General features: G+C 33.6%; 2 protein-coding genes across 2 annotated transcripts; both read left to right on the top strand.

Moving 5' to 3' along the window:
* Positions 1-6,760: 6,760 nt before the first annotated feature.
* Positions 6,761-12,131, top strand: LOC102601288 (protein EARLY FLOWERING 3-like). The gene is made up of 6 exons (XM_015312302.1): positions 6,761-7,169; positions 7,281-7,551; positions 8,213-8,582; positions 8,702-9,014; positions 10,722-10,773; positions 10,876-12,131. Exons 2-6 carry the CDS (start codon positions 7,339-7,341, stop codon positions 11,896-11,898), a joined length of 1,971 nt encoding a protein of 656 aa, XP_015167788.1. The 5' UTR covers positions 6,761-7,169; positions 7,281-7,338; the 3' UTR covers positions 11,899-12,131.
* Positions 12,132-13,528: 1,397 nt separating this feature from the next.
* On the top strand, positions 13,529-23,246 carry LOC102600946 (uncharacterized). The gene is given in 11 exon segments (NM_001288525.1): positions 13,529-13,553; positions 13,555-13,583; positions 14,059-14,234; positions 16,502-16,633; positions 16,722-16,772; positions 18,632-18,728; positions 20,210-20,256; positions 21,254-21,470; positions 22,246-22,375; positions 22,467-22,509; positions 22,971-23,246. Coding segments are annotated over 11 exon segments (1,017 nt in total). The 5' UTR covers positions 13,529-13,533; the 3' UTR covers positions 23,046-23,246.
* Positions 23,247-23,346: the final 100 nt, after the last annotated feature.

The raw sequence follows: 23,346 nt of genomic DNA, 5'->3' as shown, positions 1-23,346 counted from the left end.
ATGTTTTTAAACATATGATCTAGTTATATTTTGGGAGTAGTATTGAGCTTCGATATGAGGGAGAGTTCTAACAACTCACAACCCCCATAAACCATGTATGTCAACATGGGTAAAGGATTATACTTTTTAGATGATTCCTTATTGCTTTTTAAGCATAGCTTAGTGGATCCACTTAGTAGTTAGGTTCTATACCCCCTTCAAGGTATAGGACGGCCCTGGTAGCATGAGGCAAGACGTTGTATCATCACATAACTCATAGTGATGGTTGTCGGTTAGAGAAACTCCCACAGAGATATTTTGTATTCTTATATACACAGAGTTTACCTTGTATTTTCATATACAAGTAGAATTTATTTTGTATCCTTGCATACAAACTGAGTTACTATTGCATTTTTCAATACATTGAGTTGTTTTCTACTGTGTTAAAAGCTTTTCATATATTGCATATGTATTGTTGCTTTATATTGAGTTGAGTATCCAGAGTCGAGTACCCAGAGTCGAGTATCTTATTATTGAGTCGAGCTTTATTTCACTAAGTTGAATATCTTATTATTGAGTTGAGCCCTATTTTCTCTGAGTTGAATTGAACTATGTTTCTTTGAGTTGAGTTGAGTTGAGTGAGTTGAGAAGAGGTAAGTATGTTTCTGTTCCACCTGTTCAAGCTTATGTTTATGCTTTAGAATTCCCCTTACATGCTCGTACATTCCATGTACTGTGACATTGGGCTTGCATCATTTCATGATGCAGATACATGTACTTAGGATCATCAACATGCGCTTCGTTGATACCATATGCAGTTCGAGTTAGCTATGGTGAGCCTCCTTGCTTCCGGAGGGTTCCACTTGTACTTTTAGTTATATCAAATGTTAGGATATCGTGGGTCTTGTCCCGACTTCCATCTTTTTCAGTTAGAGGCTTCATAGATCGACAGTAGAGTTTCAGAAGTCTGTTCATTTATTTTGTTAAGTGTTTTAAAGACTTAAGTTGCCTATTTTATAGCGAGTTGAATATATTATTTTTATTTAGAGTTATTCATTTGAGTTAAAGATTTGTAATTAAGTTCAATGAATTTTATTCAGTTTTTAAGCTTTGTATGCTTGAGTTTAGTCTTCTTCTTGTAATCAGCCAGGATGAGGGTTCGCTTGGGGACCAACAATGGTTCTCGAGTGCCAGCCACGTTTAGGGTGTAGGCTCAGGTCGTGACAGTTTTGATCTTTTATTATTTTGAAGTTTAGTTTTTATATAGGGAAATGACATATATTTCCCCTTAAACCTATCTCGAAAAGTCACTTACACGCTTAAACTATGCTGAGATAACCTATTAAACACTTTTACTATTCAAAAGTGAATTTATTTACCCTTAAAACTAACGTGGCAAAGAAATAAAATGAAAATAAAACTAAACGCGACAGTTAGAAATAAAATAAAAATAATAATTAGACAACTTTCAACATCCCCCACCTCACTCCCACCCCCACACACCTCTTCTTCTTCTTTTTCACATCTCTTCTTCTTCATCCATTATTTTATAGCACAATCTCAAAGCATGATTTTACTTTTTGATTAGCAATTAGGTTAATTCTCATAGATTTGTTAGTGAATAATTGTATATTGTGATAATTTTTACTAAAGGGAGAATCTGAAAAGAATTTTGGATGTATCTAAATAAATACTTAAGTTATGTTTAGATGATTTTGGTTGATTGTTTCTATCTCTTCTATTTTATTGACTTTGTTAAAGAAATTGTGGTTGCTAATCAATTTGTAGTTTTGGTTGTAATGACAGCTTTATGTGTATGGTAGTTCTGGGTAATGGGAGGGAAAAAAGAAAGAAATAGAAGGTGGTGAAGAAGATTAATCAATTTTTGAATTTGGTGAAGATGACAACTTTATGGGTATGGTTTCGTTGAGTAATGGGTGAAAAGAAAGAGGAGATTGAGGATGGTAAAGAAGAAAACAAATGATATTGATAATAGAAATGGCGATATTTGGTGATGGATGGTGAAGAAGAAGAATAATTGAAGGTGATATGACGGTGGTGAAGAACAAAGGATCGTTGGTGAATAAGGTGGCAGAACATGATTTTTCCGAGATGAGAGATGAAGTGAGTGAGATTCAATGATGAAGAAGAGATAGTTATTAGAGAATTTTAATAATTATCTAGAGATTAATTAGTGTAAAATATTGTTAACAAAGTAATTAATAAAGAAAAGAAAATAATTTTTTTTATAATTTTTGGCATGGTGCTAATGTCGTGGCGACTGTATTACACTACACCATGTGAGAGTGGTGTTACACGTCTCAAGATGGTATTAAATTTACTTTTGAATAGTAAAAATGCTTAAGAGGACATCATGATAGTTAAAGCATGTAAATGACTTTTGGGATAAGTTCAGGAGAGAATTTATGTTTTTCCCTTTTATATATTGTTTCAACCCTTTTCTTTTGCCATTATTTCTCTTTTCATATTATTTTGTTTAATGCTTCTGCTACAACATTAAATTAAAGTTTTTTTTTATTTACTTACTAAAAGCACTTTTGAATAGTAAAAGTGCTTTTTTCTTTTGTAATTAGATGTTATTCAAAAATATTCTTAAGTAAATTAAAGTTTTTGGTCAGTTCGACCATGGTAGATTTATATTTTTAAAAATAATTATGGTTTCTAATATATTTTTTTGGGGTTGAAAAAATTTGATATTAGAGAATTTAAAATAAAAATGGAAGTATGATGAACTAAATTCTCACAATGCATCATATTCATAGAAGGGTTGGACCACGAGGGTCTATTGTATAAAATCGTACCTTGTATTTTTGTAAGAGACTATTTTCACATTTCGAACTTGTGATCTCCTGGTCACATCTAAACTTGAATATCCAAATGGAGAATATGTTTTTTCATTATTTATACATACTTTTTCAATCTCAATTTATATGAGTTAGTTTGACTTAGCACGAAGTTTAAGAAATAAATAAAGACTTTTGAAATTTATGGTCCAAAATAAGTCATACATATTTGTGTGGCAAAATTTATTTCATTAAGGATAAAATAGGTATTTTAAAGTTAAATTGCTACTAAATATATCATTTTTTTTTATCTTTTTAGGATGGACTAAATAAGAAAGTAAGTCATATAAATTCTGACATAATGCAATTTCATGATAATAATGTTCTTCTCTTAATTTATCATATTATCATTCATAAACATACTTAAATTATATTATAAAGATCTCCCCCCAAAAAATACATATAAAGAAGAAAATTAAAAAGAACTGAAGAAAAGAAGAATTGAAGAACGAATGGAGAAAGATAAAAATGGGTTAGGACTATTTTACTCAATTCATACTTTTATCAAATTTAATTTTACCCATATTATATGATTTAATTGCTTCAATTTATTTTAACTTAATTTAGTTTTATTCCTGCCTATTGTCACCTCTAAAATAGCATTATTATTGAATAAATAAATGAGAAAATTTTAGAAATAGCAAACATAATAGATATAATAAGGCTCTATAGCTATAGTTTCGATAATTACGCTTCATAGCTATAGTTTTGTTTGCTATGGAGGCTGCGATTTGTATATTTCGCTTGCGAATATACAAATGGGGTAAGTATATACAAATTCTGTATTTATATATTTATGAATTTTTCAGAACTTTATTTGTATATTTCGTCTGTCAATATACAAACATGGAAATTTATTTTGATTTTTTCATAAATTGTATATAAATAAGTAGAGTAAGCATATACAAAATTCTGAATTTATACAATCAGGACCGAATCATATAAATTCTGAATTTCTATAAATCAGAAGAATAACAAGAATTGAAAAACTGTAGCCGCGAATTACAATTTTCTTAAACTATAATTATAACACCTAATATAGATTAAATGTTTGTTATTCTGCATAATTTTTCCTAAATGAGTAAATTTTAGGTTTAGCAAACATAAAAATCATATTTGTATGCTATAAATATAGTTTGCATAATTGCGCTTCATAACAAACTTTATGTTTGTTATGACTATTAATATGTATATTTCGGTATACTTATACAAAAGAATCAATTGTATAAGTATATATTGGAATCTGTATACAAATAAGAAAGTATTTTTTGTATAATCTGTGTTTGTATAAAGCGAGAAAGAGAGAAAGGCAAAAGAGAACTGACCAGGGAAATATTTGTATTGTATAATTATAAGTGTATAGGATGAAAAGATATGTATTTGTATTTGTATACATAGTTTTCTCTCGCTTTATACAAACACAAGCACAATTTATACATTTGCATTTGTATAAGTGGCGAGCGAGATATCTGGGGAGAGAGGCGAACAAAAAGATATGTATTTGTATGTATAGTTTTCTCTCGTTTTATACAAACACAAACATAATTTATACATTTGTGTTATATAAAGTGAGAGAGGCGAGAGAGATATCTGGGGAGAGAGGTGAATGACAAAGTGTTTGCTACAGATTAGAATTAAATGAAACTGTGGTTATAACATTTAATTTTAATTAATAGTTTGCTATTTTATACAATTTTCTCATTTATAAAATATTGTATATTGAGTACTTAATAGTGTATATCAAGTTTTAAACATTTTTTGAAAAAAAATAATATATTTTTTTTGTATATTGTTGTATACTAAATGTATAATGTTATATATCAGATTATGACTGGCTAAAGATTTGTAATGTTAGGTTTGAGCTATACTTTTGCAATGTATGTTAGATAATTATATTTATCTGCAAATCCCATTGTTATATATTAATGGAGAAACTACCTTATTACACAAATATTTCTACCATATTTACTAGTTCTCTCTATAGTTCGAAATAATTACATTTTATCCAATAATTAACAATTTCATACCATATTTCAAGCCAGATACACTTAGATGCATGTTTTTATCTATCAAATACACTGAAATAGGGAGAGGGCGAGCGAGAATAGGAGGAAAACGGGCGAGATTTATCTATGTACCCCAAATACATGCGAATCCACTTGGATACAATGTATCTAGAACAAATTACAACTATTTTTGACCCATGTATTCCGAGATACATTTATCTGGATGTATCTGAACACACTAAAAATCTGATAAAATTCGTAATATTGCAAACTAACACGTATCTAAAAATAGTTAGCTCATAAACTAGTGAAATTTCTGTAAGTTACCTTATATATTAATGGGGAATTTTCGCATATAGTCACTCAAAAATAACTTAATTATGCTCCATATCTATAATTTGTTAATTACAATTCGTAGCTACATGTTAGATGGAGAAGAGAGACGAGCGAGATTGGGAGAGGGAGGAGAGAGGCGAGCGAGAGAGGGCAGAAAATGGAGAAAGGCAAACTGTATATGTATATTTGTCAGATAATTGTATATATATAATTGATATACATATGTATTTGTATATCTGACGAGAAAGATTGGGAGATGGAGGAGAAAGACGATCGAGATTGGGAGAGAGGAGAGAGACAAGCAAGAAATGCCAGAGAGTAGAGAGAGGCTAATTGTATTTTTATATATGTCATATAATTGTATATATATGTGTATAATTTGTAGTTGTATATGTATAAAAAAGGACAAGTGACGTAATTACAACTAAAATTAAGTTGCGATCCGTAATTAATTCAAACTATAACTATATTAGCTAATTAACTAGTATATGTTTGCTTTTCCACGTTATTTTCCCTACAATAATTATGCACACTATAATGTTGAATATAATGTATAATTAAAACAAGGAAAAATTGTGCATTATAGCAAACTATTAATTCAAAATAAATGGAATAGCTACAATTTCATTTAATTCCAATTCGCAGCAAACACTTTGCCATTCGCCTCTTTCCCCTGAATCTCGATCGCCACTCTCAGTTCTCTGCCTCGTCTCTCTCACTCTATACAAACACAAATGTATAAATTGTGTTTGTGTTTGTATAAAGTGAGAGAGACTGTATATACAAATACATATCTTTCCGTCCTATACACTTATAATTATACCAATACAAAACTTCCATTGCCTAGTTCTCTCTTGCCTCTCTCTCTCTCTCTCTCTCTCTCTCTCTCTTTGACACAAATGATACAAATACAATGTATAATTTGTGTTTGTATAAAGTGAGAGAGATTTGATATACAAATACAAATAATTTTAACTTCGATTCAATTGTATACAAATTCAAATTTTATGCAGATATACAACACAATCATTAATACATATGCATAGTAGTTATATATATATATATATATATAACTATATATATATAACTATATATCTAACTGATATACATATACAATTCACCTCTCTCCACTCTGTGTCCTCTCTCGCTCGCCTCTCTCCTCTCTCTCCTAATTTTGCTCGCCACTCTAGCATAACACAAAGAACACATACATATATACAAACACAATTTTCATAGATATAGACACTCGATTTATACAAATCGCTGCGATATATACAAATCAGATGCTTTGCTATGGAGCGCAAATAACAAAATTGTAGTTATAGAGCGCAAATATGATTTTTATATTTGCTATTCCTAAAATTTACTCAAAAAACAATTATATGTAAGCTTAAAATTCTATCAGAAAACTTATTAAATAATACTATAACTAATGTATATATTTTCTAATACGTCCTACCAAACCACCTTTTACCCGCCAATTGTTTATTACCTAAAGCAAACTCTTATTGACGTATCCAAATTGATCTTGAAACTAATGAGCTGGTTATTATAGATTTGAGACAAAAGTTGCACTAAAAAGCGTTAGAAAATCTTATCTTTTGTTCCAATAATATTTTTTTTTTAAATCTACGTAATAAACAATCTTTCTAGGTTCTCTCTATGCTCTATCCATAACTTGGGTCCCCACTTGGGCACTTTTGTACCCCTTTCCCCTTTGATCTTTTGTTTTGACATTTTTGGAATCCCTAATTCCCCTTTTTTCTGAGAATCAGTTCTTGTTTTTTGAGCACTTTAATTTTGCTTGGCTCTTCTTGCTTCTTATCATTTCCCAACTGCTGATATTCTACTGTTCAAAGTACCTGTCTTTTGAGGATATTTCAGAAATCGCTTGATTTTGAGGTGAAAGAGTCAGTTTTGGGTTCTGGGTTGGTGGAATTATGTGATTTTCTTGGTGGGTTTTCTTTGTTGGCTTGAAATTTTGGTGGGTTTCTCTGTTGTGTTGTTTTGCAGTCAAGAAACTGACTTTTTTGTTTTGATCTGTTATATTTTACTGTTTATGCTGAGAAAAATTTGATCTTTTTGTGTTCTTGAGGGCTGGTGCTTGTAAATTAGTTAATTTGGAGCGTGTTGATGAAACTGTAGAGGAAAATATGAAGAGAGGGAAAGTTGAAGAGAAGGTTATGGGGCCTATGTTTCCAAGACTTCATGTTAATGATACAGATAAAGGAGGTCCAAGAGCACCTCCAAGGAATAAGATGGCTCTATATGAGCAGCTCAGTATACCTTCTCAGAGATTCAACTCTGGGGTTTTGCCTCTTGACCCTAACAATACTTCAAAGATGGGCCCTCCATCCTCAAGTCAGGTAGAATAAGTTCTCAACCTATGTGAACAAGATATGTGTTGCAAGGGTCTTTTTGAATTTTCTGTAGTTTGATTTATTGTTCTGAGTGGTTGTTGGATGTTAATTATTTAGCATACCTCTTGTGTTACAGTTGGTTTATGTTTGAATTTTTAGCTTTTGTTTCAAGAATTAGAGATTACAAGGAAAGAAAATCTTGTAGTTTATTGTTGTGGTGTATATGTTAATGTAGTAAGTTCACTTCACTTGGTTAAACTTAAGTGCATCACTTGACATATCATGAAAGGGTCAATTGTCTTCTCTGTATGAGTACAACTATTTTCTCTTTTTGTATTAACTTGTGCTGATCATCATCTGGATGTGCCTGATTTCTTAATTTGGGAAGTTCATATTTCCATCAAAAAGATGTAATATTAGCTGTGTCAGTGTGGTATTTTTCCTTGGATTTGTAGGGGTCAGTGAAAATGTGGGTTTGACATTTACAGTCCCGTATAATTATGTTCTTAAACTGTGTAGTGATGTTACTGCAGGGCTTTTAGAGGTTTCTTGATGTTAAACCATCTCTTTTTGAGGCTATATTCATTGACCGTGTAGTTCATCAATAGCTGTTAATTTACTGGTTGGTTGAATTTGCAAGCTGACTTGAAGCAACTACTTCTTGCAGGGGAGTGGGCATGACAGAGGTGGATATTTCCCTATACAACACCCTCCATCTAGACATCTAGCTGATAAACCACCTGGCCACAGTTCGGATCCCAATACTCTCTTGCAACAATATGAATTGAAAAAGAGAACAGAAGAGGATGACTTTACGGTCCCCATCTTTGTTAATTCCAAGCTTGGTCATGCCAATAAGAGTCATAATCTGGATATGGAAAAGCTCTCTCCCTCTGGTCCAGTGTTTTGTCCTAATAAAGAGTTGGAAGGAGTTACAGATCTAACTTTGAGACAACAGCGCAATAGCCAAAACAAGGAGAATCCCAAATGTACTGTTGCTCGTAGAGAGAAAACAACCTCAAACTCTGCATCCAAGGGTAAACTATCTAGAATGTCTTCTGATACAAGTTGATGTAAATTTTGCATTTCACACCAATATATGAGTCTTCTAATGACTTCCGTACATTACCTAAGACCAACCTTTCTTAATGACCAGAATGCAGATTGGATCCTCAGGTTGGTTGTACTATCATACCTGAACCTGTTAAGGTTACATATGATGACAGTTCGTATCCTAGGAAAGCATTTATATCAGAAGAGCAGTTAACTGCTAATGATCTTGTTAATGATACGGAATCCCAGGAAGATAAGGCACACAAATCATTACAAACAGGAAATTTGGACCGAGGTGACGACTTATCTGAGACTTCCAGAGTGGAATCTATATCTGGAACAGACATCTCTCCTGATGTCATTGTAGGAATAATTGGCCTAAAGCGTTTCTGGAAAGCCAGAAGAGCAATTGTCAAGTAAGTTCGTGTTGCGTTCAGATTGACATTTAAATATCATTGTCAGATCATGCAAACAATCAATATGTAGCATTCCTTTTGTCAGTTGGGTGGAGAAATTTTATTGACTAGCTTTTCTTTAGACTGACTTTCATTTTCCTGATGGTTATACTACCCACTAAGATCATAATTTGTAGAGTGAGACAAAATGACCCCCCTTGTATGCATCCTCATGGTCCTTATAAATACAAGGGTATGCTCTCTGATATATTTTCATATTCAATAGATAAGATTGCGCGTGTGCAGTTTTAAAGCATGTGTTGAATACAAAGGATGTTTGTATACCAGACACTTCTTTTCGTTGGTACCTTTTGCTTAATAGCATATTTATTTCTCAGCTGCTATGTTTTTAATCATGACTTGTCCACCAATATCTCCAGAGTCCAAATGATCTTTTTGTGCCGTATCTTGCCAATTGATGAATTTTGAGTGACATACTTAGGTATGTAAGTCTTTATAAAAAAAATGTTTTGGTGTGTAAATGGGTGCGAATAACAATCTTGAACTTTGTAGCATTTGTTGTTCATATATTTGCTTGCCTGAGTTTGTTTTTGTTAGTCTTAACAATCTATTATCCAACAATAGGGGGGAGAAAGAGTTTGTCTTTGTGATCTAGATTTGATACAGTATTGCTATATTTAGGCACAATTGGATGGGAACCAGCCTCTAGAATACTACTTTGGGTAGCTTTTATATTTTCTTAGAGATGTCAGTGGTATCCAATTGCTGGAGTACATAATGCCGAATTAAGGCTGTCCCTGGTATCACGCTTTTCATGCGTTGGGGCTGAACCAATTCTTAAAGGAAACATATGGCATGATTGTAGGAGTTGTATGACTACCTCTCTAGATGCTGTCTGATGGTTTCCACAAAGTGGCAATTATCGTTTACAAGCCCTTGAAGGATTTCAGCGGTGGATCACCTTCTTATATAGCACTGTGGGGACCATGTTAGATCGTATACTTTGTGCAAGGTGAGCTGGCTGGCACTGGATCATTCTATTGAGTATTGACTGTCGATTTGTTATATTCTGCTGGGACTTCTTTTTCCTCTGTGTCCTTATTCTTGGGTTGTAAACCACTCTTTCTGGGAACAGTAACCCGTTTATGGTGGTGGCAGTGGTGTGATAAGAAGATAGCTCTGGCAACTAGCATGTTAATTGGGAATAAACTATGAAGGGTAATGGCTTTAAAGAAGACTATATGTGCTATATTTCGGTAAAAGTTTTGATCATCTACAAAGTAGGAGGAGTCTCCAAACATATCTTAGTCATGGCATAGGTTCCACTAGGGATTTTAAGCTTTGTGAACATCAGTTCATGTGAATATGACATGTTTTTTTGCATATGAGAAATAAATTTAGTGCCATTTTTTGGTTTGAACTTTAAGATAATACTACTGTGGTGGACTAGTGCAGAACTTCTCTTTTTGCATACGTATTGAAGACTACCTCTTTGTAGATTACGATATTACCAGTTGGTGTTCATTGACTGTAGACACTTAATATGTTGTGTGGCTTAGTCTCTTCAAAATAATTTTTGAGTTGTCTTGTTATATTTAATGTAGTAGATACTTTTGACCTCATGCATTTGAAGAGATAATCTCTTTCCATTTATTATTTGCTCTTTTCTTTTTTTAACGGACTCTTATCTCCATTGTTTTGGTACAGCCAGCAAAGAGTGTTTGCAGTCCAAGTGTTCGAGTTGCATCGACTAATAAAGGTAAAGCAACTCCAGTGGCTGAATATGAATATATGATCTATATATACTGGTTTTCGTGCATTAATACGTCACTCATGCATTTTTTACCTGTTGTTTTAATAGGTACAAAGGCTCATTGCCGGGTCACCAAATAGTTCGCTCGAAGATCCTACTTATTTAGGCAAACCTTTAAAGAGTTCGTCTGTCAAAAGACTTCCATTGGACTGTATTGTTAGAGAATCTCAAAGTGTTCTGAAGCGCAAGCATGATTCTGAGAAGCCTAACTTCAGGATGGAATACTCTGCCGAAAGCACAGTGGGAAAGGCATCTCTCTCTACTGTGCAAAATGGTAGTCAACTCTCTAACCACAAACCATTTTCAGGAAATCCACTGCCAACGCCTGTAACAAATGATTCTAATGCGGGTCCTTGGTGCTTCCAACAACCTCCCGGGCACCAATGGTTGATCCCAGTGATGTCTCCTTCTGAAGGACTTGTATACAAACCATTCCCTGGACCTGAATTCACGGGTCCTATTTGTGGAGGTGGGCCTGCAGGATCGACTCCAACAATGGGGAACTTTTTTGCTCCAACATATGGAGTTCCTGCTCCTAATCCTCACTATCAAGGTATGGGAGTTCCTTTTGCACCTCCGACTGGTCATGGTTACTTTCGGCAATATGGCATGCCAGTCATGAATCCACCAATTTCATCACCTGCTACTGAAGAATCAAACCAGTTTACCTTGCCTGGTTTACAACAGCAGTTATCTGGAGTGGTTGATAACTTCAACATTCAACATCAGGACTCAAGTAATGTTCTAAATGAGAAGAATGATAACTTCCCAGATGTTGTGAGGTTTCAAACCACAAAAGATAATGAGCTACAAGCCAGCACTGCAAGTAGTCCTATTGAGAGAACTCATGAAACTTCCACAGGAGGAAGAAACATGCTTTCTCTTTTTCCCACATCTCCAGTTACTGACAACCGTGATGGTAGCCCTCAGGCTTGTGTACCTGATAATCCAGCAAGAGTTATCAAGGTTGTACCTCACAATGCAAGGTCTGCCACAGAATCCGTGGCTCGGATATTTCAGTCTATACAACAAGAGAGAAAACAATATGACTTAGGTTTCACACATCTATAAGTAGCTTACCTTGTGAATATGACCATTTGCTCATCCAGACTAAATGTAGTAGTTTCAGTCAATCTGTTGTATCTTTTCTACAGAAAGTATGTAATAGCTGTATTTTAATTTGGTTGCTGTGCCACTATGTAGATAAGCATACCTACAAATTACATTGTATGTTTGCCCAGTGATTGCTTAGTTCAGCTGTTGTATACTGAAGAGTTGTAATATATTCTCTTTCTTTCAAATAATTCTTTCCAGAAATTGTAATTTTTACCTTTTTATTCATGTATCTTTTAGATTATTGTAATATACTTTTTGAAAATCTATAGTACTAATGGAGAAGAATAAAAAATGTTCTTAGTGTATCGTAAATAGTATTAAAATCCTTTCCTTTCACCTATTATATCAAAAATGATGTTTTTTTTTATGTCCAACAATACCCTTTTCTGACATGACAATTGATGAGTCATTTAACGAAACAAGTCGCATCATATTATGGTCCACATAAATTTGGACAATATAGCATGGGTTGAGAGAAGATAAAAATGTTTTTCTTTACCAAATAATTAATAGTGAAGAACTGAAGATATTGATGATGAAAATCACAAAATAACTTATGCAATAATTGAAGAATCAGATGAAGATATTAATCTCGGATATCACATAATTTGCTAAAGGGTCACTCAGCCCTTTGCTTTACACAAAATTTGGCCCAATTTTCAAAAGCCCAATATTGTGCTTCTCCCTTTCAATTTCGCCATTAGTGACAGCTCTACTTCTTTTATATTTGACGTACCGAAAAGGTGAATCATTTTGAGCGAATTATATATCAAAAGATGAAAAACATCGAGAGGATTTCATATCTAAATTTTGGGACTATTTAGAGGTGATTTTAAGTTGATCGAGATTGAATTCATCAGTATACACTTCATGTATAATCAGTGTATACTTCATATATAATTAAGTTATATTCAACTTTTTTCCGAATGTATCGTAATAAATAGTCAGAAATATCAATGTTGTCCTATCTAACACTAACATTAATACATAAATGTGTCATTTAACTTAACCTCATTTTACATTTATGCCCTCCAACTTTGGATTGCACAAGTAGACACTTAAACGTGTATAAAATTGAACAAGTAGACACACGAATTCTTTGTGACATAATACAAGTAGGACACAAATTGTCATGTAAGATGCCACGTATGACATATGTGTTTATTCATTAAACTTCATACAAGTTTAAGTGTGTACTTCAAAGTTGGAGGGCACAAATATAAAATGAGACCAAATTAAACGACATATTTATGTATTATTGTTATTAAATAAGAAATTATCAATTTATAGAATTGTTATTCTTATATATATTTTTAATTTTTTTTTTAGTTTCTTGATAATTCAAAACAAGCAATATTAAATTATTCATTATTCAAATCCAAAGAAAATAAGTCAATAATTGAGTTTAAGACTACTTAATCTACAAGTAAAATAAGGAAAAAGTGATTAATTAGACCATCCCTTATTTTCAACAAGATTCACACCAAGACAAATCTTCATTCAAGATTCTAATAAATAACCAACTTTACACATAAACAGAAACAAAAAGAAATGAATATTTCCCTCTGAAACTTTTGCCGATCTGCTTGGATGCTCCGATCACATGGCGTCTACTCAACAAACTTTGCCTCCTGACCCTGGTAATCTCATCCCTCTAATCTGTTAAATTCCTGATTTTAGCGATCAAATCAAAACTCTTTGTTTTTGTCTCTCTTTTTTTTGGATTTCTTGGGCGTTACATTCTCCATTTTCATGAAATTAGGTTTTTACTTTCATGCGTTTTCTGGTACTTTTTGTGGTTGCATTAGTTTTGAAGGTTTTGCATCAATGGATATAGACAAGTCCGAAGTTTTTAGATTTTTTAACTATTCCAATGGGATTTTGTGACTTGCTGGTTGTTTTCCTGTTTTAGTATAGATGCTGCACATTGTTTAACCATTGTACTTCCTATTTTTATGTGATTCTTGTTTGTATAGATATATTCCGAGCTATGAATATTGCATGTTTGTAACAATGGCATGTGGTATTTGACCTAAAATTTTGTTATAAGGAAAAGGAAAAGTAAAGGAGGATGTGAAATGAAAACTGAAAGTTATTTGATGTTGGTCTTCCTAGGTGAAAAAATCCAAGGGGAAGAGGCACAATTTTCTACAGTGCCAATCCATGTTGTCACTAATCCATCTGAACTACCTGTTGAATTCTTGGAACCTTCTGCTGAGACACAACTGGTGATTGGTTTTGATTGTGAGGGTGTTGATCTTTGTCGCCATGGGACTCTCTGTATTATGCAGGTAAATCTAGAATTTGAATACACATTGTGTCATTCCGCCTTAAAATTTCGAATTAGATTTCTCATTTAAGTTGAAGTATGGTGTTACATGGTATGCAATTATGAAATATTTTGAGGTTAGTGAAAAGAGGTCTCAAGAACCCTTGGAGAAGTTGTAATCCATGCAGCTCTAGATTAATGAAATTGCTTAACTCAATTTGATGGTCATACTTTTCATGGACCTGGTAAGCCTTTGAATTTATTGAGCTTGTAATGTTTTTTTTTTTTTGAAACTGGTAACATTGCTATTGAAAGCACTGGGGCAGTGCAAAAGCCATATTTACAGAATTGAGCTTGTAATGTAGAATTCAAACTTGGTGTTTTGCTCAAAAGTTTCATTTTATTTTATGTGGTAATCCTAGTTTGGGAGGGAATGATTAGGCTGGCTTTCTTACCTCGTACATTCTCTCATGGTGGTCTAAGATATCACGATATATGCAGGCAATGTAATTAAGGTGGCCATTGTGAGTAATCTGTTTTGGCTGTTTTCATCTGTGATCTGCTGTGTGTTTAGGAGATTTTATGTTTGATAGAGAAGGAGGAGAATAGATGAATTCGAAGACAAATATGAGAATAGACATCTTCAGCATGTTCAACATTGAGATATCACAGCTAGTATCGTTGGATCTTCTTCCTTTCTTTTCTCACTCATTTTACCCTCACTGAAGGAACATCCAATTGTGGACTGAAGAGTAAGCAGTTGAAAAATGTGACCGAAGAGAGATGATAGAGGATATTTTTAGTGAAGGAAGGAGAAAGGGAGATCACTATTTTTAGAAGTCAATTCTTTGCTTTGACGAATGGGGTAATGTGGAGAGTTGGTGGGATTAGAGAACTTATATGCCTTCAAAAGTGTATTTGATGTGATAAAGCTTTTATATAGCCAGATTTGCATTTGTCTGAATTCGTTTAGGCTTTACATTTTCCTTTCTTTTATTGATGAATAGAATTTCATTTAAATGCATCAAGAAGATGCAGTGAGTACAAAGAGTTGGATAATAGCTCCAGTACAGAATATCTAAGCTAAGATCAGGGAGCTAACAAAATCTAGAAAGTAGTGAGCACTATTTACAGGAGTGAGATAGTTCCAACTAAATGTTTGAGTTGATAAACCATCAAAACATCTTCGGTTTCTTTCTGTCCAAATGCACCCAAAAATAATTGCTGGTAAGTGGAATCATCAGGCTTTCCATTTTCTGAATTTCAGAACATCTTGCTATGTCGAAAATTATGACAAAAGTAGGTTCAAGGAGGAAAGTTAGTGGATGACGAAAAAGGGATGTGGATATTATTAGAAGTCAATCCTCAACTTACATGAGTGTGAAGTGCTGGGGTTAGAGTACCTACATGCCTTAACAAGTGTAACTTGCTGCTATTAAGCATTTATGTTGCCAGTTTTACATTGGTCTGACTTTCTTTGTAGATTTTCTTATTCTAAATTTGAAAAAATCTCATGATGTGGTGGCAGCATGTATTCTTTTTAAAGATCTTATTTCTTGTTTCCTTCTTCTCTTGCTACTTTTGTATTCCCTGCATTTCCAATGTTTACTTTTTATGTATTTATGTAAGTTCCAATTGTTCCTAATGCAGTTAACTTCCACTGCCTTTTTGGTTTGTTTCAATTGACTTTGCCCCCTCTTTAACTGTCTCCAAGAATTCATTATAAATTTACTGTATTCAATTATTTATTGGTTGATAGGCAATACTGTGGCTTTTCTAGCATTGATGTGATATCTTCCTAACATAGTACCATGACTTTCCTACTAAGTCAAAGCTATACCTCAAACTAATTACACAACATGTTAAAATATGAATTCTTCCAAATCATCATATTAGTCAAATTGAGTCATTTAGATTGGAATAAGTGTATTTTGGGAGTTCTTAAAAGTCATTTTAAATGTGCCTTGTGCTAAATTTAATCCTTGTGCTTGTATCCTTGCCTTCAAAACTGATTTTTTAAATAATTGGGCCTCTAAATCCTTGTGTCTAATTTCTTTTTTCTTGTCTGGTGGATTGGAGGCTTCATCATCCATAAAGAGCTTCTAAGGCTGTGGCATATTCAGATTTGCTATTAAATTTCCCCGCTTGTTTCTTCTAGCTTATTTTAGATCAAAACAAAAAATGCTAGTTGCAACCTAACCTGGTGTTCATAATGCTTCCAGTTGATAACACTTATCTAACCCAAGAAAAAAAGAGAAGCTTCCAGTTGATAAACTTTTGTTTGTGCAGCTTGCGTTTCCGGACGCAATATATTTGGTTGATGCTGTTCAAGGTGGGGAGGCTGTTGTCCAAGCTTGTAAGCCTGCACTCGAGTCTAACTACATCACAAAAGTTATTCATGATTGCAAACGAGATAGTGAGGTCACTTATTGATTTCTTCTATTTTTCAAATTCTTTGTATTTTGAAGCATTGTAGCATGTTTAATTTACTTGCTCATTCTTCTTTCAGGCATTGTATTTTCAGTTTGGCATAAAGTTGCACAATGTTGTGGATACACAGGCAAGAATTTTCAATTGAAGTTTTCTCAGTATACTTAATTTACACATGCTGTTAGTTTAAGATGTGTTTTGAAAATAGTTGAAAACTTGAAATGTATGAAGCTGGAGCAGTTTGTTGAAAGTAGAATTAATACAATTATTAGTAGTATATATTATAAATAATAGTTAAGATGTATATAGATTGACATGTTTGTTGAAAGACAAAACTAGAGCTAATACTATGTATTGGTCGTTTATATAGTTTGAATATCGGACGTAGACAAGTTTGTTGATACTGAAAGTGATCGAGAATATTTGGAGGATGATCAAAGAGTAGGTCACATGATTTGTGAAGGAGGAATTATTGGATGTTGTATTTGTTGCTACAGTTTTTCTAGAATAATTAGTTGTTCAGTTGTAGACTTTGTCCACTACTTTGTCATTGATGGATTATTCATTAGAATCATCATTAGAAATCTAGTAGTATAAGTTTAAACTTTTGTTAGATACTGTTGAGACTTATTAGTTGTTTGGTTATATTATTCTGCAGATTTTCTGTTTTCAAATGGCTATTTAAAATCCTATGGTTAATAAAACAAATGAAGAGACAAATTTTTAAACATATTTTCAACCTCCTTGTTGCTCCATCTTTATAAAAAAACCAACAACGATAGCAGAGCCTCAATTTATATCATAGGATGTGTGAGTTTTTACTCGAGAAGAACCATTTTGAAACCAATTTTAACCCATACCTTATTTCGTTTAACCATATTTTTCAACAAGGCAAGCAGCAGTTTTTCATTGAATGCTCCACAGACCTTCACTGGTGAAGAAATGAAGTCTTATTTTGAAGCCTATGATTTATGAAAGTTGTGATGAAGATAAACTATTACTACTACCACCCCCTTGCAATTTCTCAGTTCTCAAGCACAGTAAAAAAATCACCAATCAAGGAGGAACAGCCTTTGTAGACTGAAGCAAATAAAGCAAAGGAGGAGTTTTGACTATTGTGTTTGCTGCTATAATTTTGGTTGAATAATTAGTTGTCTAGTTGTATGAGGAATCTACTACTTCGTCAAAGTTTTATTTTTTTGTTTGATATCTTAGGTTGTTGAGACATTTTAATTGTTGAATATTTACTCAGATTTTCTGCAGGCTTTCTGCTTACAAGTGACTATAAAGCCCTATGGTTAATAAAAAAATTATTCCATTCAATTCACTCTGTGTTTTAGTTTGACTAGGCATAGAATTTAAGAAAGCGAGGGAGACTCTTGAATCTTGTGATCTTAAACATGTCATGCGGGATTCTTGAAATTAGAGAGTTACTACATGTAGATAGTGACATTGTTCTTGAAATATACTAAAATGGAAAGTAAGATGATACCGTCTGCTTTGTGAGGGGCCTATTTTGCGTTACTACCTTACTGCCAAGTATTGTGAAGGGTAAATTTAAAACTTGGATTTTTCAGTCCATTCAATTATGTTTGGTTTGTTCCTATTCACCACATGGGCCCTTCATTTAGTTTTCTTTCCTCAACCTCTTCTTTATTCTTAAGGTTTCAAGGTAGTTTCTTCTTCCCAACTGGTAGGTGATGTGGTTAATGGTTGTTGCATGTTATGTGTATTGAATTGACTGATTCAAAAGAACATAGAGGATCAAACGAGTCACATCTTTCATCACTTGTTCTCTTATATTTCTGTTTTTATTTCCCAAAATATGTTCCTTTGCATGTCCATTCTTTTTATAAATTCAATATTGATATTATGTTAGCTGACATTAGCTAGGGTTTATTTGTCTGGAAGTGATAAATGGGGAGTAGTATGGTTATGACAAGTTTGATATACTTGGATTGCTAACGTTTATACTCTCCCCTCAAGCAGATTGCATATTCTTTGATCAATGAACAAGAAGGACATGCACGGGTCCCAGATTGTCACATATCATTTGTTGGTCTACTTGCTGACCCACGTTATTGTGGTATTGATCTTTCTGCTTTAAATCTTTTCTTGCTTACGTGTGGCTTGAAATTTTGCAACTCTGTTCTGTGGATTCTGCTGCATAGATATGAGCTTGAAAGCAAGGATGAAGGAAACATAACATCTAGTGGAGACAATCATGTTTATGAATGCCTTTTCCTATAAATTAGATAACAAGTTCCAAGGTAGAAATATTAACCTCATTAGCAGAACTAAAATTATCACAACTACCATGCTGCCTTCTAAAAGACTGTAACTATCTTGAAACTTATGAGTTCCATCAACTGGAGCTTGTATTCAAGTTGTTTGGTATCCCTTTAATACTATACTGTGTGGCTTTATTGCCTATGAATTTTTTTGTGGATTTAATGTTTTTTGGACTATACTGAGTATGTTGTTGTTGTTGTTGTAATGTTTTTTGAACTCTTTCATTGCATTTTTTTTACAATTTTGAAAATTTCACTTTTTCTTCCCTTCGCTCAAATTGATGTCATCTGCGAGCTTGAGGATCTTGATATTTCGGCCCTGATCTCTAGCATTCCAGCTCTGTGTTTGTTCCACTTTCAAATGCACCAACCAGCTTACAAGAGTAGGCGTATCCGTTTTATTTGCTGTCACTTCCTGTGAATTTTCTGCATACTTCTCTAGAAAATGGGATCTTTAACTTGCAATGGAGACTAACACATATATTTCTTTTGCTGTTTTACCAGCTGATAAAAAAAATTGTTTCCCCACAGACTCTTCTTATTTCTTCATCAGTAGAGGGACTATATTGTAGGAGAAATCTTGATGTATGAGTATTCTATGTTCTTTTGGCTTGGTGGAAGGCCTGATGGGAGACATAACAAGTCTTAAATCTATAAAAAGACCATAATTAATTATCTGATAGTTGTCTTAGTTGTAGATTATCTGGAATAGATTTGGCTAAGTGATTTGGGTATAAAAACAGTTCATCAAACTACCTTTAATTATTTTGGCACTGTTATAATACATGTTTTATATAAATTCTAATTTATCTGTGGATAATAGGCTGCAATTTTACTTTAACAGGAGTGGCATAGATACTCATTTCTTTGTATCCAATTATGGTCGAAATGTAATTCCTCATCCAAATTTGTAGTTTTATGTTATACCTTTTAATGTCCCATTTCTAGTCCAATGAACTAAATATCTACCAATACAAGTATATCCACTAAATAATCCCGTCATTGTTTGATCCCTGTACTTTAATCCCCACTTAATAATTATCCTAGTATAACTTGTTCACAGAAATGAACCTTTACTCTTTGTGTTCTTTATAGTTTATACCCACACTAAAGCAGCTGCAAGGATAGGAACAGTTTGAGTTTAGTGCAGTATTTAGTGTTCTCTTGTGTTTGTGTCGTAAACGTAGTGCTTCTCTACTCTGGTGTAAGTTTTGAGCGGATTTAGATTTGATTTGTGGAAACTGGGAACTGAACATCTTCTTGCTTGTTTGGACAGGAGTATCTTATGATGAGAAAGAAGAAGTCAGAGTTCTTCTAAGACAGGTTAGTCAAAATTTTGCTTGCACATCAGCAAAGAGAAGTTGTTTTTCTTGTTTTAAACATGTTCATTGCTTCCATTTTGTTGTACTCTTCTTGGATTAAATTGTGTCCTTGTGTAGCAATATTTACATTAGAGACCTATGTTACATGGATTTGTTTACGGATATGTAGTTGATTTGGGTGTGCATAGCTAACTGATATGGGTATGTGCAGCTTTTTTTTTTAAAAAAGAAAACTAATTTTTAGTGTATCTCGAAGAATTTGCATGAAGGACCCATAACCAAATCACACCCATTCCTACGGGGTATGTCAAGGAAAAAGATGGATCCATTTCTCGTAGTTAGAGATTTAATATGAGCACTTCAGCCTCTAAGGAAAAATGGGGGGCTTTGTCAACATTTTGCTCCTCAATTTGGAGAGCCAACTACAAAATTAGAAGGAAGGAAATGAACACCCCAAGTTTGTCTCCTTTTATCTACTTGCCTAAGAAAATAATTGGAGATGTGTTCTTTCACATGTTGAGTAGTAAGATTCTGCTACTTGTGCCAAAGGTCCTAGCCAAAAGGAAAGCAAGAGGTTCTATGTTTTCTTCTGTTTTGTGATCTCTCTTTCCTGGTTAGTTTTTATGGTGGCTAAAAGATGGAAGAACCTTTCTCATGTTGTCTGAATTCCCTTCATTACTCTGGGAAAAGTCATCATTTGTCTCAACTATGTTTTTCTCATTTCATCCAGTGGCATTATGTAAGTGTCAAATAGTAGCATGTACGAGAAATTCTGATGAGTCAGATAAATTAGTAGGTCAACTGTGAGATCGTCCAGCTGATGAATTATTTTTCCGAGCCTGTTTTCCATCTAAAACCAGCAAATAAACAAATAGGAGTAGAATTACTATACTGTTTTCATGTCTTTTTCTTTCCTTGAATATCAATGTTTTTGTAGTTTTCCAGTCACTAAATCTGCTTAAACTTTATCTGGTTAATTATGACTTTCACATTTCCAGGACCCCAAGTATTGGACATATAGGCCATTGTCTGAACAGATGATCCGTGCTGCTGCAGATGACGTCCGATTTCTTCTCCATATATACCATAAGATGGTGCAAAAGCTGAATGACAAGTCCTTATGGAACCTAGCTGTCCGTGGTGCCCTCTATTGTCGCTGTTTCTGCATCAATGACAATCATTTTGCAGACTGGCCGCCTCTACCTCCAATTCCAGGTATATTTCTTCCCCGTCTCTCTCAGTATTGGCTGGTTTTGTTGACTTTTACATGTAATTCAGGCATATGTGTATTTCATTGGTTTTTTTTTTTCCGGAAATTCAAGATTTTTCTTTGGCTATGGCCTATGAGATGTAAGGTCAAATAAAAAAAGGATGGAAAGAATTTCTGTTAGCTTTACATGATTCAACCCCAAGCTTGCTGTAAATATAAAAATCATCTGTGGTTTATCTCATGGAAATGAATTTAATCTTTTGAGCCTATAGGTATATAGGAGTAAATGTGATACTTAGAACCACTAGTTTGTCTTAAAAAGATAAATTTATTTAGTATTGGAGTGGACCTGAATTGAGTGAAGTGGATATGAAGGATTTATATGGATGACTTCGACTAATTTGGAACTTAGGCCTATTTGATTGATTGAAGCATATAGGCAGCTATAGCAAGCATGCTGGTAAAAGTTGTATTGTAAGTACCTTTTTATGAAACACCACTTTTAAAATTGTCTAGTCCTGAGGTTGAAATTTTGTAAGTACCTTTTTATTAATGGTTGTCACGAAAATTTAACTTGATAAAGCAATGAAATATGTCTCATAAGTTGTTCAGTTCAAGAACCATGCAGATGTTTGTTTTACATGACTAACACAGACATACATCTAAATCTGCCATTGCTGGGGTGCAGAATTCAGACTAAAGAAATTCTGTCCCAGATGAAAGTCTTATGCTTGTACCTTTAGAGCGAACTTACTAATATTAGGTGGGTTGTGATTGCAGAAAATATTGTTGCTGACGGAAGTATCCCTGAGGAAGAAGTTTTGTCTGTTGTTGATGTTCCCCCGGGGAAAATGGGACGTGTTATTGGCAGAAGGGGAGCTTCTATATTGTCGATAAAGCAGTCATGCGAGTATGTTTCTTTTTTTCAGCTTTTAATGTGTGCCTTATTGCCCATTGAGGGTAAAAACTCTCCTTCAATTTGACAATCTTATCATTTGCAGTGCTGAGATATTCATAGGAGGTGCTAAAGGTCCTCCTGATAAGGTTAGTGCTATGTTGTCAAACATTGAATGCTATTGTATTTGTACCTCTTGAAATTGTCTTTTTCCACCAAAAATATTTGGTACACATGCTGTTTTTCTTTTGGTAACATAAACCAAGTTCACTGTGCACCATTTTAGATCCTCAGGTGGTTGGTTGCATGTATCCTTGCTTCTGTGTGTGAACCCCTCATATGAGATGCAAAATTGCAAATAGTTTTGACTTTCCACCTTTACTGTTTCTGCAAAGTTGTTGACTAGATTTAATTACTTTTGGGTTGCTCAATTTATGGTATTGACCGGATACTTTTGGCCTGTAAGGTCTTTAAGTAAATAAACAGGTCAACTTTTTTTCTTCTTAAAAGCATTTCCAATTGCTGTCCTAGAGTAGTACATGTGTAGTTGTTTGATGCAGGCTTTCATCAAGTCGATTACTTGTCTCATCTTAGGATTGCTTTGGTGTAGGTTTTCATCATTGGACCAGAAAAGCAAGCCAGAAAAGCCCAAGCCATTCTAATGGGGAAACTGCTAGATTTCTGATCAGGGAGTTCTTGCAGGACTTATATTGTATCTTTAGATCAAGAAAAAGAAAAGGCAATACATAAACAGACCCTCATTGTATCATAAATAAGAAGTTTGGTGTTGGCTACAATGTAAAACTTGATTTGCTTCACCAGTGACATTGTTTCAGCTACTGGACTGAAAATAATGAGGGAATGGGAAGGATGATAAGCAATTTCAGCAATGTCTCTTTAATCTTTTGAAGAAATTATTATTCATTTTAGCATTAGAAATCTTGGATATATAATAGGTTTAATCGCAGCTTAATGAAGGCAATTAA

The sequence above is a fragment of the Solanum tuberosum genome, unplaced genomic scaffold (assembly GCF_000226075.1).
Source record: "Solanum tuberosum cultivar DM 1-3 516 R44 unplaced genomic scaffold, SolTub_3.0 scf00198, whole genome shotgun sequence".
Classification (NCBI taxonomy): domain Eukaryota; kingdom Viridiplantae; phylum Streptophyta; class Magnoliopsida; order Solanales; family Solanaceae; genus Solanum; species Solanum tuberosum.
This window is presented reverse-complemented; position numbering and strand designations above follow the sequence as displayed.